This window comes from Ixodes scapularis, unplaced genomic scaffold (genome assembly GCF_016920785.2).
Source record: "Ixodes scapularis isolate PalLabHiFi unplaced genomic scaffold, ASM1692078v2 PGA_scaffold11__112_contigs__length_91849675, whole genome shotgun sequence".
Lineage (NCBI taxonomy): Eukaryota > Metazoa > Arthropoda > Arachnida > Ixodida > Ixodidae > Ixodes > Ixodes scapularis.
In genome coordinates, this window is record NW_024609837.1 from 3625808 (window position 1) to 3639048 (window position 13241).

Here is a 13241-nt window from a genome sequence, read left to right on the forward strand (position 1 = left end):
GAAAAGGAAGAAAATATGTACAGGATAAAAGAAACAAAGAAAAACGAAGAAGAAGAAAAGGAAGAAAATATGTACAGACTAGATATATAGATTTAAGAAGAAGAAGGAAAGAAATGAAGAAAAGGTAAAAGAGAAGAAATAAATGGAAAAATTAGAAAACGGTACTTTCACCCTTGGCCGGCCAGAGTTACTGCGCATATGCGTTGGCCCCAAAAAGACACCTCCTTAGCACTCAGCGACAGGGACGGTTGGCTGACGCATTGCTGTCGTAGTTTTTGAATTTCAAAAGCCTCGTAGATCTCTCGAGTAGTCCGGTCTTGAAATCTCCCAAGAACAGTTGTTTCACCAAAAGTCGGTGTGCACTGACAGGAGCAAGTGCACACGGTAGCCACGGTAGGCAAGTTTCCGCCTACCTCGGCTTGAAGTGAATAAAAATGTTCTCTAAGGCGGCCGTTGACACATCGCTCAGTCTGTCCTATATAGCATCTACCACAGATCAGAGGGATCTTGTAGACCACGCCGTCCGTGCAGGTAACGAACTTGTTCTTGTGCCTCTTGTGGCATACGGCTCGTAAACGGTTTTCAAGGACGGACCCCACTTTGGCGCAGATCTTGGATAACCTTAGGGGGGCCGAAAACACCACGGGGACATCATACCTGTTGGCGATCTGCTTTAAATTGTGAGACAATTTATGCAGGTACGGTACTACGACTGGGCGCTTCTTTTGTATATATTTTTCTGCTGCTACAATCCCCTTTAACCTTCTTCAACAAAGACCCCATAACTTCTATTAAAACTGCGTGAGGGTAACCGGATGCCTTAAGGCGTTCAAGTTGAGAGCGAAAACTGTCCTTCACGGTATGAAAACATGATTTTTCCAAGGCCGAGCCTAAAATGGACATGGCTATGCCCCTTTTCACAATCTTGGAGTGGGAGGATGTGTAGGGAAGAAGGGCTTTTTTTGACCTGGGAGAGTAGGACCAGCATAAGTGGTTGGCTTGGGCCGATAGCGATAGATCCAAAAATTGCACGGTCCCATCCTTGGGTTCATCAGACGTGAACTTTAGTCCCGTGTATGTGCGAGCCGACGAAGCCGAGTGCGGCTTCGTCGACTCACAGCCAGCTGTCACGCCGACGCATCGTCGCTCGCTGCTGCGGCCGTCGACACTCATCCTTTCTTTTGTTTCTAGGCACAGGTTCGCCGATAAAATCTTTATTTTCTGTTTTACGCTCGTTGATCCGTTTCCATCTGCGACATTATATGTATGTTACGGACAGTTCGTTTGATCCCAAAGATGTGCACTGAAGCAACTGTGCTATCAGAAATCCTTGCAACGTGTGCTGGCCTGGAGCTGTGTTGCACGTTTTGGACTCCCAGGAAACTAGGAAGAAGGAAGTGACGTCAACAACGCTCTTTGGATGTTGATTGGTGGAGTCGCTGATGACGCGTTGCGTGGTGCTGCTAAGATACGTTCATTCACACCTACGTCACTTCCTTCTCCCTAGTCTCCTGAGAGTCCAAAACGTGCAACATAGCCCCCCTGCACTTCGACCTTGATACACTTCACGTCGTCGTCATACGTGATTCGGCCACAGTGTTTTCAGCTCCTTAAATATTGCGGAAGCGAGCTCCACAAAAAGGCGTTCGCGCTCTCACGCACCTCGAGCGTCGATCAAAGCTGTACACGGGCACTCTTTCGCTTCCGAAATCCCACAGGAAGTTCACCCCGAGATTAGAAGTGTCGTCGATCGTCACTAACCCGCGAAGCCATTATGTCGTCTGCTAGCACGGTAAAACCGGTTGTGAAATTTTATTACGGGCTTTTGTCATGTCATCGCTTTATGGTACTGAGACGATAGGAAAAAGACTTCATGATAAGATATTGAGAGGACACAATGCTTAGCGAAAATGATTTCCTACTTTATCAGACAATTTCTAACCTCATGTCGAGCCCCTAGGCATTCGTCCATAACGACGGCCCTAGCAACGGTTTGTTTGGAGCGGAGCGCCTAGTTGTGACGTCATCACTTACAGGGTCAATAATAGTCTATTTATTAGACTGCCTGCCACTGACGTCACGGCACTGAAAAGCGCGGGTATATTTGAACCTTGGTTTTTGGCATCAATTTCATTTGCCGATTTCGCAATAACTATACTGAATTTCGCAATGATAAATGGCATTCCGGAAAGGGCAAAGGTCGGGGATTTAAAAAAATGTACTTAGCTGGGGTAGCTAAAAGAAAAAGAAAGAATCGCCGGAGAACACGCAAGCGGAGCGTTCATTACGAGGTCCGTGAGCCGCCTTCCCCGGTGTGACAATAGACGAACAACGTTCTAATAGGCACCGATATGATCGGTTCAGGCTTTCCGAAGAGCGTCGCGACAAGAACGGCAATCAGGCTCAAGCATCTCCTCCGCGCCCGCATGCCGGGCATTCCGGACGTCCGGACAGCCACGGGGCGATGCGCTCCCCAGAAAAGGAACGACGCGGAACAAACAACCAAAAACGTAACGCGAAGAAGAACGCGAAAAAACGTTCTGAAAATGACGGATGGAGAGCACGATTCGGGAAAGAGCGAGAGAGCGCGAGAACTCGGCGGCGCGCGAGCGATCTTGAAACAGAAAACGACCTTGGAGGCGCGGGGGAGTGTTCCTACCGAACCGCTCCAGAGGTCACGGAGAGGTCATGCCGCCACTGGGGTCACGGCGAGAGGTCACCGAGCCGAAAATGAGAGCTGAGAGCAGTCGGGCTCGCCGTGAGGGGGCGTGGCCACGATTGCCGCCCCTCCCCCTCTTTACTGCTTCCTCCTCGCACGGCCGATAAGCTACGCTTAGAAGATCACACTCCCCGGTTTTCACGAGGGCGCCGCCGTTTGGGGCATCGCGCAGTTCAAAAGTCCATCGAGCAATATTGGCGGTCGCCATTGCTTAGAAGGGCTAGTGTCGTGATGTAGGCGAGTTGGTTCATGATAACGGAAATAAACAGCGCGCAAAAAATGCACAAGGACGAAAGGAAGGTGTGAACGACACAAGCGCTGAACTCACAACTAAACATTTATTGAAAAAAAAAAACACCAACGAAATAAACCGCACTATCGCTTCAGCACGTGTCAAGATAGGTAATTTCTTTTTTGTGAAGAAAAACCGAAAAAGAAAAAAATCGGTTTTACTTTACAAAAAAGAAATTACCTATCTTGACACGTGCTGAAGCGATAGTGCGGTTTATTTCGTTGGTGTTTTTTTCAATAAATGTTTAGTTGTGAGTTCAGCGCTTGTGTCGTTCACACCTTCCTTTCGTGTATTTTTTGCGCGCTGTTTATTTCCGTTACGGCAGGAATCCCATGTTGGTCATTTAGACAGGCTAGGTGGCGCAAGCTACCGTCCGTTACAAAGGGTATAGCCATTAACGTCCGTCTACCCATCCATTGCCCACCAAGCGTGTCACTGGATCCGAGTCCCAGCCTAAGGCTGACGTAATACTCGGTTTCGACACGAGCTACGGTGTCGGGGGAGGCTCGGGCGGTATCGTCCTGCTCTGCCGCGGACTGTTTTAACATTTCTCGAGAGCGATGCGCTGCGAAAATTCGTCTGCTTCTTGCGTAGGGGTTACGGTGACGTCAGAACACCGAGGTCTACTCCCTACCCTTCCAATCGGAGCCAATCAGAGCTCGGCGTTCTGACGTCACTGCAACCCGTGCGCAAAAAGCAGACGAATTTGCGCTCCGCATAGCTTCCTACGATTTTCACTGGCAACCATGATAGGCAGCAATATGGCGGAAGTGCCGTTTTACTCTAAAACGTACGCTTTGAAAAAAGAAAAAAAACAACACAAAAAAACGCCCGTGAGTTGCTTTTTTTTTTTTTGGCAGAACGCAACGCAGTTAATTACAGCGGACAGTGATTGCTAGGATCCCTGCGAATGAAAAGAACTCAAAATACAATTATACAAAAAAAATCTTTGGGGAAACATTGCGCATATTTTTAACTTTTTTTTTCTATAACTAATTGCATTCAGAGCTACGTCATTCTCTGGTATCCTTCTATTGTTCGCCACGATGGCAGGAAAACAAAAATTATAGACTTTATTTATTTTCATTTTTTTAGAGTATATTTTATTTATGCAGCGGCCCTGGAGCTACAACGGCGCAGGAGCTGCTCTCAAGATGACGTCACCCGCAGGCCTCGTCTCCAAGGGAGCTCAACAGGCCCGACCAGGCCCCTCGCTCGAGCTACAGCCCCACACTCCGCCTCATTACAAGCAGGGACTCGGCCATCGATCAATCCCGGCGCGGCACGGCGGCTCTCGGACAATGCTAATCCCGTTCGTGCCGTCAGGAGCCAGCTTAGGAACCGCACCTTCCCATTAAGCCGGCCTTGAGCCGCGCACTCGCCAAGGCTGTCCCGTACTCGCCCTTCTCTGCTGCCGCGGCTGCCCCGTGCACGTGACTTCGTTAGAACTGACGACTCTGCAGCAGCACCAGCGGCAGACCTCTTTTTGGAAGATTACGGTTTGGTTTTGGGAGGCCATCAGAAAGTAGAGGACAGGACTGTCGGTGGTAAATGCTACAAAGATATCTGACCGTTAGGTGAGAACAGCGCAAAAAAGGCGTAAGACCAGGACGAAGAAACATACATACACAGCGCCCTGTCTGCGTGTGTCTTCGTCCTGGTCCTGTACGTATTTTTGGGGCTGTGCCCACCAAACAGTATGTACCACCAACTAGCCCAACTACATGCCTCGTTGATATCTGACCCCTGTTTATGGTGGCCTAAGAAAGGAAGGTGTGACAATTGCGTGGGCGAGAACGGACCCGCGATTCGAGCCTGTAGAGCGGAGGATATAATCTCTATCATGTGAGAAGCAGCGTCAGTTGGGACGTCACGAAGAAAAAAAAAAATGCTAGCCAAAATGGACATTTTTTATACCATCCTGTCCAGCCGACGGCCGTAAATGAGAACACGATCCTTTATATTTCTTGCCTGCTTCGTTTGATTTGGAATGCAATCTCCAAAGAGTTGACTGGTTTTTTGTCGTTGCGGCGCTGCTGCTATACTTCGTTTCAGCTTCGGTCCAGACCAACTCCAGACGCAGCCAAAGCTACAAGCGCGAGCTCCGGGCTTTCAGCATCCCTGCCAAGCACGCGCGCTCGTGCAGTGCAAGCACTGTTCTGGGCCGCATGCTCGCGCTTGTAGCATCGGCTGCGTCTGGACCGAAGCTGAAACGAAGTATAGTTCACGGATGGGCACCATGGTGATAGTGACACGAAGAACGATCTGTGGAATCTCTCTCGGTCGCTGGGAGAAGCGAGCGATGGTCCCACCTCCCCTTCAAGCCCACCATACCCTGTTGCCGCCAAAGACGTGCGCTAATCACTCGCCAAGTAGAAGACAGTGCGCGCTTGCGCGGAAACCTTCGTGACAAAAGTTCATTAAAAACTGTTCAATACAGCATAAGACGCACAGCTCTTTCGATTGGGCTTCGAGAGCACGTGCTTTGTTCTAAAAGGTTTGTCGCTGACGTCGGCTCGTTGAGGACGCTTGCAGCGAAGCCTGTTGATGCAAGGAAGGTGCATCGACAGTCTCGAGACTGCGACACGAGATTAAGTTCGTCATCTTGAGACATCCGCCGACTGCAAAGTGAACGAATCAAGAGCTGGACCGAGTACTGCCTGCCTGCAACAATCGTAAAGGAGCGGTGCTTTTTCCTTCTGTTTTGTGCTTTTAGGCGGCAGGTGTGTTGGCTTAGCGCAATAGAAAGGTGGATACAGACCATGAATCGAACGTAAATAACCGTTCGGCCGAGCGGAGGAACACTGATAAAGAAAAAAGTGTGTCTGCCCATCCGACCAGACAGAAGGCTTGCCCAAGGTCAAGATCCGCAGCGACTCCCGAGAACGGCTGCGCGTCGCCCTCCTCTTTCCGGTAGATTCTCAACTCAAAAGGTTTCTTTCTTTGCCGTTGGCAACTTTGAAACCGCACAAGAGACAGGAGAAGGTTGCCAGCTTCCATCCGCTTGGCAGCTGCGCGACACTGTCATCCGGCAAGCCTTGCTAACGTAAACTCTCGCTTTGGCCACCACCGCTTCCCTTGGTTGCACCTCAATTCTAGTCGAGGTCGCCGGTGTTGTTAGTGTTGGAATTAAGGACAAGGCAGAACGATATGGTCGAGGTTACGTGAGAAGACCATGTCCGGCAATGCGTGTGTTGTGTATTTGATACGTGACCGGAAGAACACATATGTTGCAGGAGCACGGCATGCTGAAAATATACGAAGAATTATCTTTGTTATTTTCTAATTCTAAAACATTTAGTCGAGGTCGCTTCTCTCTTTAATTTATTAGTCAACCGTGCGTGTTAATTCTGTATACTTTTAGAGCGCAGCTCTTAGGCGCTCCTTTAGGGGTAGGAGGAGGGCAGGAGCTTGAAGGAGGAGGGGGGGAAGACGAGTAGGTGGGGAGGAGGGGTATACCCTTCCCTCAGTACCCTTCCCTCCTCCTTCTCAAGAGCTGCTTTCTGATTCGGCCTTGCAGGGGATTGTAAACGTCTTTCATTTTTTTTTCCTGGTCTTTTTTTTCTTCGTTAAAAGGGCAAGGTGAAAGCAAGGTCATCAGTCGTGTCGCACCTGCCGCAATGCTCATCTAGAATGCAGACACAGCAAGCTTCCCTCTGCCCAAGTATTCATACAAATATGAGTTTTGACTCGAGTGATTAGATGGCACCTACGCATTCATCCATCCATCCGGGTCCCTTCGAGACTGGCTGTCGGTGCTATCGGGATCTACTACGACCTTCCTGGAGTAAATGACCCTCGGAAGGGCCCCGTGCTTCCCACGACAGGTCCCCGTAATGCATCCACCCACATGTATATCAACGGCGTTATTCAGAGGTGGCCTGACAAGTTCCGATCGGAGATTACTATAATGCTGTCATTAACGTGTGCCACGGCGGAGCGATTATAGCACGACAATGTGGGTGCTTGCATAAGAACCCGTTTTTTTTTTTTTTTTTGTAGTGAACGGGGAAGAGCTTGTTTGTGCATCTCAAAGTAGAGTTAGTGAAAACAAATTCGCTCATTCAAGGCATAAAAAAATGGCAGTTCATCTTGCTTAATAAAAAAACAAAACACAAATGTCTTCTTTTTTTTTCGCTTTATTTTACATTGAAATAAGCTACCGAATCGCAGCGTGGAAAAGGCATTGTCGCCTATTTAATTTTTTTTATTCGTCATGTAATTTTTTTTTTCTTTTTGCAGTGCATTAATTTGTTTTTGTGCCTGCCTTTTTCCTCGCCTCGTCTGTGCCTCGTCAGGCGGTGTAGATCACCCAGCTAAATAAATCAATATTAGGATTCGATCACTCTTCCTGCAAATGCTACACTTGACTGCGAAATATGCCGGATGTTCCATTTTAGTTCGAACCGATTTATTACAAAACATTCGAAAAAGATGCACTAATACGGTTTGTACAGATGAGTTATACGGCCAGGGGGACATTATGTGGTTGGCTGATCTTTGCGATAAGTCGATTAATTAACTAAGCTTCCTTAATTAATTAACTTTTACTTAATAAAAATAATCATATGGTTACAATTAGAAACATGCTGAGCATAATCGAAAACCACTATATCAGTCAGTTTCAGAACGACCTGAAGCATCTTGGGAAACTCGGGGGTGCACTATGAGTTACCACTCGAGCAGCAAGCGCAAAGCTAGCAGTGGCAAAACGCGGATGATTAGATTATCATCGCGTTCCGCTTCTGTCATTGGAACTTTTGCTCCAAACTGAATATTTCGAAAGTTAATTATTTAATCTTAATTACCAATTAATTGAGCGAAATACACACAAAAAAAGCCTGACTTGCTCCAAACAATGAACAAACTTATTCGTTTGGTTTCGCCTTCCTAAAATGCATCAATATATATACATATATATTTTTTTAACTTTGGCTCAAGTTACGAGGAATACCCTGTATACGATTCCGGACTTTCGGTGCTTATTTTTTTCCCGTGGATTCGGTGATTTTTAGCGTCAAACAACAAAAATCGCAATTTAACAGGACGCTGGCGTAGGATTCCATAACCTTCAGGGAAGTGCGCGTCTTCCATACAGAATAATATAAGATAGAAAAGAAGATCAGCCGCTCGTGTTTCCACCTCAGGAAAAAAAAAAGAAAAAAAAAGGGGGGGGGAAGCTTTGTGCATTGTTCAAACAACGCGCGAAGCAGTTCTTCCAACACTTAGATGGCGGAGGATGCTGTAAGCGTTTGACGCGTGTACGTCTCGGTAATATAACATATATCTAATCTAAAATGCACCTACAAATTAATTCTCCGGATAAAGTGGGAAATTAATCATTGTCCACAAAGAGCCGGACTTTTTTAGAATTATTTCTTATTGCAGTTTTTGAGGGAAGAACAGGAACAGTCTCACGGACAGTTCAGTGCGGGTTGTGCTCCGGACCAACATAAAGTTGTAGCTAAAAGTTTATTCCCGTGAAGCTTGCGATATTACAGTTTTTTTTTTTTTTTCGGTTTCATCCGATTTCGATTACACCGATTCGAGGGTTAATTTTGGGGGTTTATCTATTTCCTTTTTTTTTTCGGGGTTTTTACCGAAAACACGGTAAAAAAAACAGATCGCACGGAGAGATCGTCTTCACCACACACACACAGACACACACACACACAAAAAAAGAAAGTAACATATCGCCTCCGTGCCCGTCTAGAAAATCGCTAACCGACGAAGCGCTCCATAAAAGGCTCAATAAAAAAAAAAAAAAGAAAAAAAAAATAGGGGGGTTCGAGAAAAGGGGAATTGTCTGCCAGGACGATACGGTTGGCGCGACCGAGAACGAAAATACACACACGTCAGGAAAAGAAACCGAACGAAAACCAAGGCGAAAACCGCTTTCCCGCGCGAGTCAAAACGTGGCGGGGGGGTAGGAGCAATTTTCCGCTTCGTATTGTGTTCGCCCTCTGGACTGCGTTTTTACTTACTGGTATTTTGACGCCGTCTTTTCTTACACTACACTCGCTCCTTTGACGTTCCTGGACGGCAGAAGGACGCACTCTGCATGCCTCAAGCGACCAATTTAAGACAACTATAGTTTAAAAACAAATCAGTCGCAAAATGCAAAATTGACCACGGTGAACATGCACGCGAGAGCACCAGGGGTCCTGAAGGAACGCTACTTTCACCAATATATATACTGTCGAAACCGGTAACGAAGTCGGTTATAACGAAATAACGGCTACAGCGAAGCGATCACAACTTCCCATTCCGTTTTCCACCTCGTTATAACCGAAGTCGGCTATAACGAAATAGTGGATATATCGGATATAGCGAAGTGATTTACGATTCTCGTTTTCGCCTTCATTCATACACGGGTAATTAACCCCTGTATGAATTTACTATGGTCATTGGCGGGAATAGAACGGCAGAGACGGATTTCGGTTGTGCCACCCCCAGCGCCAGCTTCTTGTCTTCGATGATGCTTCGGCGTATCGTGAGCCTCGAGCGTGCACGCGCAGCCCAAAAGCACGGCGGAGGGCAACTGGCGCGTGCTGCAGGCCGCGCGTTTGAGAGAGACGCCTTGCCCTTCTCATGCTCTACGCCTGACTATAATAAAATATAAGTAGTTATTTTTATTATCTTAAAGTTTTGTTAACGTTTACATTCTGGGGAACAGACGTGGCTTATTTGAGGCTTGACAACATCTAAAAAAAATCTTAAAAAAGAAAATAAAGCCACAGTATGGCACGTTTTTTATGGCGACATAGAACAGCTTTTCGATTCGGGGTCGGTCAACACCTCAGCCATCAGTGCGCAAAATGAATTCTTTTTTTTTTTTTTTTATGTATACCCTGATAGTTTTTGTTTTATTTTATTTCTGATAACTTTTTTTTATGTTTTTGATTGGAAATTGCGGCTTCTAGAAAAGGAGGTAATCTTTTTCTTTTTCTTTTTTTTCGTATATGCAGTGCAATTGGCTTTAGCGATAGCAGATATAACGATGTCCTAGTTTTAACGATCAGTTTTTACAGTTTCTAGACTAGGAACGCTCAATTTCTGGCCCAGATACAACGATAATCGGGATTGAGTTTTCGGGTTTTCTCATTGTCGTTATAAGTGGATCTTTCTTGCGGTTTGTCACGTATCAGTACTTAGAGTATTGCTGAGAACTGCCTGAATACAGGTATATAACTACTACAGACGCGACAAAATTTGAAAACAATTCTGACGGATGTGGTGTCAATGCACTCCGTCGCGTTGAACTTCTAGGAGAGGTTCTTCCAATGGAGATATTTTCCCATTCAGTGCATGAAATTTGCCGCAGAATCAATGGTGAACAATTTATATTATATCGCACCCTTGTTAAAAAAAAAAATGTATTATGGTTATGTTGGCGCATACTTATCGCGCGTAGTTCGAAAATTTTCTCCGAACACCTTTGGCAGCCTGCCATGGGTTCTTCACAAACCAGATCACCATGTCTCTCAGAGACAAAACCATAGAGTGATATACTAATGACACGAAAGGGGTGTGTTCCAGATCCTCACCTGAATCTCCTGGATGAGTTCGGTGTCGTCCAACAGAACCACTTTGCAGTGAAAAGTTTTCGGTTTTTCCCCGAAGCACTTCATGACGACTGACACTCCGCTCCACCGGTAGCACAATCTTTCACACAGGCCTCCACCTTCACGACACTCTTCGATGCTTGGTCTTCAGGCGAGCGAAGAAACTTCAAAAAATAAAATAATAAAACACCAAACCAACGAAAAACAGGAAGAGAGAGCAGGGTTGATCGTGTTGACACTCAAAAATGCTCTCCGGAATGCTGCCGAACCACGGTACAGATGAATCCTGTGGAGCGGTCAAGACAGCACCAGGATACGATCCTCGGACATCGTCGATATCTTCGGCGTCTCTTTCAGAGACGGGAGATGCGGGTCTGGTGGAACAATCGGTCGTTTTTTTTGTGTGTGTCTCTACCCTCGCGGCAGGAGCAGGGACCTGTTGTTTTCTGGCGTACCTCCACCTTGCACGGAGTGGTCGAGTGGTCTCTCGCTTTGAACGACGCCTCTTCTTCGGAGGCGGTCTTTTTTCTTTCCCCCTCCCTCTCTCGCGTCTTTACGACGGCTCCGTCTTTGTGCGCTTGAAAAGCGGCAAGAGGCTGCCATACCTGTTTTCAGAAGTGCCGCCGCGCAATGCAAAAACAGGACGAGGGGCGTTCAAACACGCACACACAAAAACGAAACTGACAGTAATGAACGCGAGAGGCGATGGTGGCGACACGTACTGTTGATAAAATGAAGCTTTGTATGTGGTGTGTTTTATTAAGTCAAGATGGCGCCACCTTAAAATTGTTTTCTTGACAGGTTTAACATTGTGAGCACTAGATGGCACAGAATACCGCCCAATTCAATTCCTGTCAAAGTTTAATCTACATGTTATCAAAAGCGTTTTGTATTTATACTTAATTAGTCAATTGATTAATTTATATTTTAGGTGCTTAATCTTAAGATAAATAAATAAAATCATTTCATTGTTAAAACCATATGTTAAAACGTTCCTCATCTGAGCACAGCAGCGACAGCAGCGTCACCTATTGTTCTAGTCAGAAGTTGTCAGCTGTCATCTCTGCTGTCATTCTGAAACGCTAGATTTGCGGCGAGCGCTCGCCGCTGCTTGCCATTTATTCTAAATTTTTCCCGGGTGCCTTAGCTTTCAAAAGAAGACAGCATGACCCGAAAACACAAGAAAAACGTTGCGATTGGCGAAGCTGTCAGAATCGCAGTCACATCGGCCCTGCAGCAATTTTACCAAGCCGAAGATCAGCGAGGTGAGTGTCTGACGACCCGATTTCCTTGATTGTTCCTCTAATATTGAGACGCCCTTGGTTACATTTCCCCGATTTCGTTCGAATATTTACATCAATTTGTACGAACACCGATACCCTGTTACACTTGAAACTGTCTTTGAGAGGAACGTTGAAACTGTCCGAGTTGGACCCGTCTACTCGCGTGGAAGCCCGGTTGTGAGCCATCGGCGTCATATCTGAAGCACGTCAGCGAAAACCCTTAACATTTCGGCAGTGCGAAATCAGGCTTTGCATCTCCCCAAGGAAAACAAGAACATCGTTCTGCAGTCCGACGAGGGAAACGCTACCGTCGTCATGGACAGGCAGAAGTACCGCGGGCCTCCATGGTACGGGCTGTCGCCTTTCCGCGGTGCCACGGCTGAGCCAATAAAGATTACGATTACGATTACCGCTGCGAGGTGCTTGAGCATCTTAGCAGCAGTGACTACACTCTCTCACCAAAAGATCCTACAAGAAAAGTGCAGTGTACGCTGAGCAGAACACTGTCAGTCATCTTCCAGAAAGGCCCAGACTTCTGCACTCATCTGCCGGAAGGGATCCATTTTAGCTCTGTACGGTCTCCCCGAGATGCACAAGGCCGGGGTTCCTCTTCGACCTATCGTGGAGTTCACGACTTCAATTCTGTGCGCCGTTTATAGCTACCTCCACAAGCTACTCTTACCTCTCACGGGAAGGTCTCCAACGTCTATGCAAAACTCTGGTCTCTTCATAGAGCTTGTTTCTGGCCTAACTCTAAGTGAGCTAGGATGAAAGCCTCGTCTATTTTGACATAGTGTCTTTGTTCACCAGTATCCCAGTGCCCTTGGTCGCATCCGTTGCAAGAAGTGCTCTCTCGGCAGACAAAAAAGTTCCGGAGAGATTGTGCCTCGGTGAATGAGATCCGCTGACTGCTAGAACTCTGCCTGCGTAGCACATACTTTTCATTTGGCGGGAAGTACTAGAGGACAGCAGCACGGCCATGGGGGCATCCATATCTGTGACAATGGCAAGCCTCACTATGGAGGCCATTAAAATAAAAGCGCTGAACTCTTTTGAGCCGAAACTCAGAACCTTCTTGCGTTACATTCGCGACTGCCTCTGTGTCGTCAAGTCCAGTGAGGTGGGCCGTCTTTGGGTGCGCTTGAATTCGAGGGATAAGTCTATACGATTTACTGTTGAACATGAGGACAAAGGTTTTCATAGTGGCAGATAAATAGGGTTCGATTCTCACCTAAAAGAAGAGTCTGCGAGAGAAAATTCAGGTCGTTATGTTGGATCTCTAAAAGAATGACTACCCCCGACAGATTATTCTTTCAAGACGTCTACCCCTAGAGCGCAGCACACCCCCCACCGATTGCGTCTGCGTACCCTACATCTGCCAC

The 13241-nt window shown here is 46.8% G+C and overlaps 2 protein-coding genes across 3 annotated transcripts in view; one reads left to right on the plus strand and one right to left on the minus strand.

Annotated features, from left to right (window-relative positions):
- Positions 1-11194, minus strand: part of LOC8029150 (band 4.1-like protein 4) — a 135953-nt gene extending 124759 nt beyond the window's left edge. The window contains exon 1 of the mRNA XM_040213405.2: positions 10559-11194. Coding sequence (XP_040069339.1) covers positions 10559-10642 — 84 coding nt within the window. The 5' untranslated portion in view covers positions 10643-11194. The remainder of the gene's footprint in view (positions 1-10558) is intronic.
- A 459-nt stretch (positions 11195-11653) lies between these two features.
- The window catches only part of LOC8034584 (3'-5' RNA helicase YTHDC2), a 43071-nt gene continuing 41483 nt past the window's right edge, over positions 11654-13241 (plus strand). For both annotated transcript variants that reach the window (XM_029977209.4, XM_040213404.3), the window contains exon 1: positions 11654-11841. In XM_029977209.4, coding sequence (XP_029833069.3) covers positions 11742-11841 — 100 coding nt within the window. In that variant the 5' untranslated portion in view covers positions 11654-11741. The remainder of the gene's footprint in view (positions 11842-13241) is intronic.